Raw genomic sequence first — 6,000 nt, forward strand, 5'->3', positions numbered from 1 at the left:
TTCTACATGGGTATTTACAATTTTGTATCAATAATTTATAATACTTAACTTACCTCTCAATGCACTTGTGAGTTGGTGATGTGCTATAATGTTAAGGGACCAGAGGTTAATGATAGAGAAGCTGGTAACATAGGCAGCATGTTTACACCTTTGCAACTTGAGGCTCCCTCCTGTGTTTATATGATGCCAGTGAAACATTAATACACACACATCCTTGGAACAGCCATTAACACCACCAAGAAACTGACTGCCCCCCCCCAGCAACCACTCTCAATGTGGTCAGTCTGCAAAGGGTTTGAATCAGCTATTGAGTTTCACTGTGCCACAGAAAGGCCGATCACACAGCATATTGAAGAATCTTATACCCATTTTGCTTAGTGCCATGATGATGCCAAATGTCATCTATACGTACATGAAGTCAGAAGCTTTCAAAATATCATTTATGACTAATAGAGTGTTGGAGTCCACAGTCACCTACCACTTCTCACCTTCTCATTCTCCCACCCTCATCCCAGGGGCTCTACTGTGAGATGGACAAGTCAGCAGGGTCAAATTAAATCACTGAGACCTAATTTAAACCAACAAACCCCAAACCATTACCGTCATTATTGGTTGGAGAGCTAAATTGGGTACAGCTAAATGTGAACTTCATTGAAAGATTTCAAGACAATGTTACAACATACGTCCTAAAGCATGAATGACACCAAAGCAGTTTTAAGACAGAAGTTCTTAAAAAGAAAAAAATATTTTGGAGATGAGCGAGGACCTTGAGGCTACAGCTGCACAGTTAGTGAGTGTGACACACGCATCCTCGTTTATGAAAACCAAACAAATAGATACTGAACGTTTGAATCAATTTATTTCTAAAACAACAATATCACAATGTAGAACTATAAATACAATTCAAAAATGAATAAAAAATGTTTGTACTTGTTAATGTTACAATGTTAAACATGGATGCTGCTGTTACTGTAAATAGATATCCATGGTCTTTGTGGTCTGCTTTTAGACTTGAATGTTACTTAATATTCACCTTGGTTTGTTATCTTGGGTCCAGTTGTTGCTGCTTGACAAAGAAAGTGACAGTCAGAGATCAAAGACCATAACAACACAATAATCCTCTTGAGCATTTGGCTCGAGCATCAACTCAAGCCTGGTGCTATATTTGAATTTTGCCCTAATAAGACAGAAGGTTTCAGAGCAGGTATCATGTAACACATGTTCATTAAAGGCTCATGATAACTTGTGGGTAACCACTTCAGAATTTCTTCTTCTTAATCACAGCCGTAAGTAGATACTCTTTCCAATGTAAACAGTGCTTTCAACCCACACTTTTGGGTGCCACTTTCTCAGCACATACTGCAGACTTTTATTACACAAAAAAACTTAAAATGTAACTCCCTAAACATTCTGAACTTGAGGTGATTTGTATAACGTAAAGTAAGTAGACCTGGAATCTATATCTCAGCTGCTCTACATTTAGGGACTGTCTCAGTCTCCCCTTGTTTATCCCTTAAGAGCAAGAATGAGCAGCTGTTGGCACTGTTGTGAGAAACAATCCCTAGGCAATCCTTTGCTTTTCTTGAGAGCTCATTGGCACTCATTTCCTTTTTTAATAATTTCTGACTTGTAAGGACTCTGAAACAGTATATCAGTGACTTTTTAAAGCTTTCCCAAAGCATGGGGCACAGGGCAACTGTTGCCAGAGGGAGTAGAAAAGATGTATCAGCCTTTGGGCTGTCTTCAATGAACAAACTATGTTCAAAAACTGAATTAACTTCATATATGTACCTTATTTGCATTCACAGTACATGCTATACTAGCATGTATTTAACTTAAACCAAAAAATAAATGAATGTGTAAACACATCTCAAAATTGTGGCTCCTTTGACAACACGTATTACTAAAGGCAACACAACAGCCTAGTTGCTTACCAATAATTACAGGAATGTGGCTAACACCTCAATTCCCAAGACTGCCAATGACACAGGGTGGAAGACATTCCATAAACTGTGTAATATGACAGCTAGAGGTAAGAACCAGTGCACATGCATTATGCCAGGCGACATGACCAAATACAGCAATGCACGTGTGAGAGGCTCCCACCACACAGTATAAAAGGCACAGCAAACCTCCACCAAGGACGGGCACCCAGCAAAGGTGAGTTTCGTTGTGGCTCAGACATGTTTAGAATCAAACTAAATAGTATATTTATATTACTGGCATGCATCATTTGCATTAAGTCAATAGTGTGTTTAAAATATAGAAGATAAACATGTAAAAGACAACAAACAGTTTGTAAAGTATTATCAATATATTTGCATTTTATTTTACTCGCTATGTTTTTAAATACATTATGATAGCGTTAACTCTCTAAGTAGCCTTTCTGGACCTTAACTCTTTGCTCTTTTTTTCCAGAAGTGTGCACTGAAGTCATCCAGAACAAACCCCCTGCTCTCCTGGTGTCATCAAAGGTAAATTCTTATCTGTCCTGGAGAATAACTCAAGATGAGATATGGTTTCAACAATTACTATTGCACATTGTAAAATTCATCACATGGGCACTCATCCATTTACTTTTCTGGCATTTACAATTAATAACTTTTGTCTTGTTTCCTTTTTTTGCAGTAAAGGGGCATCATGAGTATTGATCCTGAAATGCAGTGTTTTGGCCCGGCGGCCATTTACCTCCGGAAGCCAGAACGAGAGAGAATCGAAGCTCAAAACACTCCTTTTGATGCTAAAACTGCATACTTTGTGGCCGAGCCCACAGAGATGTACCTGAAGGGGAAACTTATTAAAAGAGAGGGCGGCAAAGCCACAGTGGAGACCCTGTGTAAAAAGGTGAGTCAAAGGTTTTACAGTGCTTAACATTTTCATGTAAAATCTTGACTGCTGTGATACATGTTGATTATTTGATGATTTAAAATGTTTAAATGAAACTAAAAAATTATATTAGGGCATAGTGCGTAGTTTACATGATGCAAGCCCTCCGTGAACACGCACCCAACCCATCCCTCCTTCACGCAGTTGCTTGTAACCAAGGAGGAAACGGAGCATCTTTGCTCAAATTTCTGCGTGTGAAAGTATCTGGCTGACATAAACATAGCCATAATGAGAAAAAAAAACAGAGAAGCTGAACTTAATTAGCTTTTTATCAACTTATTTGGCAATAATTTCAACGTAACGGCTGTTCATTAATTAAAAAACATGACGCACTAAAGATTTAAAACATAATATACCATCAAAAATTTGTGTGCAGACAGATGTATAACAACAACAACATGTGACTGCTTGACAGTAACTAAACATATTTTTGTGCCTCTTCTCTAACAGACTCTCACTGTGAAAGAAGATGACATCCATCCCATGAACCCTCCAAAGTACGATAAGATTGAGGACATGGCCATGATGACCCACCTCAGTGAGCCTTCTGTGCTGTATAACCTCAAAGAGCGCTATGCAGCCTGGATGATCTATGTGAGTTTTGTGGAGGAGAGAGATAACTTTAATTGCATATACATGTATTTGTTGAAAACTCGTTCTTTCATATCACACACTGTTACAGACCTACTCAGGGCTGTTCTGCGTCACTGTGAACCCCTACAAGTGGCTCCCAGTGTACGACGCAGTGGTTGTCTCAGGATACAGAGGCAAAAAGAGGATTGAGGCTCCACCCCACATCTTCTCCATCTCTGATAACGCCTATCAGTTCATGCTCCAAGGTATCAGTCAGTTTATAAGCAGCAGTGTGTCCAGAAATACAGCAACTGCACTTTAGGAGAAGTCAACTCCTCAACTGTTTTCCACCATTTTGATGTCTTGCAGATAGAGAAAACCAGTCAATCCTGATTACGTAAGTGACCATTTTCTATATTATGCACACAATACTGTAAGTATTAGCAAAAGTAGTAAAATCATTTCAAAATATATTTATGAACACACCCAGTGGAGAATCCGGTGCAGGAAAGACTGTCAACACTAAACGTGTCATCCAGTACTTTGCGACAATCGCAGTGGCTGGAGGAAAGAAATCTGATCAGACTTCTGGCAAGATACAGGTAAGAGATGTTGAAAAATATTAATTTATATAAAATAAAAAGTATTTTGAGTATTGTCTTATTGACATGGTTTTTCTAGGGGTCACTAGAAGATCAAATTATTGCAGCAAACCCACTGTTGGAGGCTTATGGTAATGCCAAGACTGTGAGGAATGACAATTCTTCCCGTTTTGTAAGTTATTTTTGGGATTTCTTTTTGACTTGAAATTGTGTGTTATTTTGCTACAACAATTATTTACTGTGACATTAATTTAAGTGTTAATCTGTTCGTGTAAAGGGAAAGTTCATCCGAATTCACTTTGGGACAACTGGAAAGCTGGCTTCAGCTGATATTGAAACATGTAAGATTTTTTATGGAACTCATCCAGAATTATCTGTTGTACTGCATGACCAACTCCTTCAGCTATGCTTCACTGGCGTTTTCCCTCTATTTTTCCACAACATAAAACCATATAGATCTGCTGGAGAAGTCTCGAGTGACATTTCAACTGTCTGCTGAGAGGAGCTACCACATCTTCTATCAGCTCATGACAGGCCACAAACCTGAGCTGATAGGTAGGAGATTAGTGAATAATATTAGCAGTTATTCTTAAGCCCCTAAACTCTGGAATTAATTGCCTCTACCTATCAGGCTGGTTCCAACATTGTTCCAACATTTTAGTTTTTCTGATTGAACACTTGTTGTTTTTAAATGTGCTCTATAAGTAAATAAATTTGGATTGGAAGTTAACAACAATAGCTAATCACACGTATAGCATATATGTTCTGTTATTTTTAAATATGTATTTTTCCATTTCTTTAGAGGCCCTCCTGATCACCAAAAATCCATATGACTATCACATGATCAGTCAGGGTGAAATCACAGTCAAAAGTATTGATGACGTTGAAGAATTCGTCGCCACTGATGTAAGGACAACTTCACTTTGGTTATTGCGTTGACATCTATTACAAATCAGTCTTATGTACACTTTTATGATTACTATTTCTATTATTTACACTAAGTTTACAATATATTGTGACTCTGCAATAGATCCTATCTTTATCATTTGGACTCTACACTACTGTAATTTTTGAAACAGTAATGTATGGTAGCATTGTACTGGATTGCATTATATGAAGAAGTTTTTCTAACATCCCCCCCCCTTTAGATTAATTATTCGAAGAGTAATCTAAATTTGTGTTTCAAACTGACTCTTTAATTCACAGACTGCCATTGACATCCTGGGCTTTACTGCAGAAGAGAAGGCGAGCATCTACAAGCTGACTGGAGCTGTGATGCATCATGGAAACATGAAGTTCAAGCAGAAGCAGCGCGAAGAGCAGGCTGAGCCCGATGGCAATGAGGGTATGAAACCCAAACATCATGATCTTTAATCTACTAGTAAAGTTTTTGCTACATAAAATTAAACTTGATTTAGAAGTAAATGTTTTAAGTAATTCTAGATTAGGTTTAATAGATGACTCTTTGTTTTCTTCTTTTAGTGGCAGATAAAATTGCCTACCTCATGGGTCTGAACTCAGCTGATTTGCTAAAAGCACTATGCTACCCCAGAGTGAAGGTTGGAAATGAGTATGTGACCAAAGGTCAAACTGTTCCTCAGGTATGGGATGTCAATGCACGCAAGAACTCATGTGCGTGTACACACACACACACACAAAATTTAAACTTACAAAATACTTCTTCCTTTTCCCAATTAAAAGACACTTTAACATTGATAGTATTTTTATGAAAAGGCAGTGTGACTTCATTCTCTGCTCAGGACTCCATTATTCCACTCTCTTTACATAGCATATATTTGAAGTTGAATCAATTATGTTAATATTTACTACATCCTTGATAATATTGTATTATTCATTTTTAAAATCAGGTCAACAATTCCGTCTCGGCTCTCTGCAAGTCTGTCTATGAGAAAATGTTCTTGTGGATGGTCGTCAGAAT

At 37.8% G+C, this 6,000-nt stretch overlaps 1 protein-coding gene across 1 annotated transcript in view; it reads left to right on the forward strand.

The window, feature by feature from the left end:
- Positions 1 to 2,143: 2,143 nt before the first annotated feature.
- The window catches only part of LOC117943424 (myosin heavy chain, fast skeletal muscle-like), an 11,293-nt gene continuing 7,436 nt past the window's right edge, over positions 2,144 to 6,000 (forward strand). Inside the window, exons 1-14 of the mRNA XM_034869538.1 lie at positions 2,144 to 2,160; positions 2,419 to 2,474; positions 2,629 to 2,844; positions 3,337 to 3,480; positions 3,569 to 3,725; positions 3,829 to 3,856; positions 3,950 to 4,061; positions 4,141 to 4,233; positions 4,339 to 4,402; positions 4,518 to 4,616; positions 4,864 to 4,967; positions 5,268 to 5,406; positions 5,544 to 5,662; positions 5,930 to 5,992. Of these exons, the coding sequence (XP_034725429.1) occupies positions 2,641 to 2,844; positions 3,337 to 3,480; positions 3,569 to 3,725; positions 3,829 to 3,856; positions 3,950 to 4,061; positions 4,141 to 4,233; positions 4,339 to 4,402; positions 4,518 to 4,616; positions 4,864 to 4,967; positions 5,268 to 5,406; positions 5,544 to 5,662; positions 5,930 to 5,992 (1,326 nt within the window). The 5' untranslated portion in view covers positions 2,144 to 2,160; positions 2,419 to 2,474; positions 2,629 to 2,640. The remainder of the gene's footprint in view (positions 2,161 to 2,418; positions 2,475 to 2,628; positions 2,845 to 3,336; positions 3,481 to 3,568; positions 3,726 to 3,828; positions 3,857 to 3,949; positions 4,062 to 4,140; positions 4,234 to 4,338; positions 4,403 to 4,517; positions 4,617 to 4,863; positions 4,968 to 5,267; positions 5,407 to 5,543; positions 5,663 to 5,929; positions 5,993 to 6,000) is intronic.

This window comes from Etheostoma cragini, chromosome 4 (genome assembly GCF_013103735.1).
Source record: "Etheostoma cragini isolate CJK2018 chromosome 4, CSU_Ecrag_1.0, whole genome shotgun sequence".
NCBI classification, from domain to species: Eukaryota; Metazoa; Chordata; class Actinopteri; order Perciformes; family Percidae; genus Etheostoma; species Etheostoma cragini.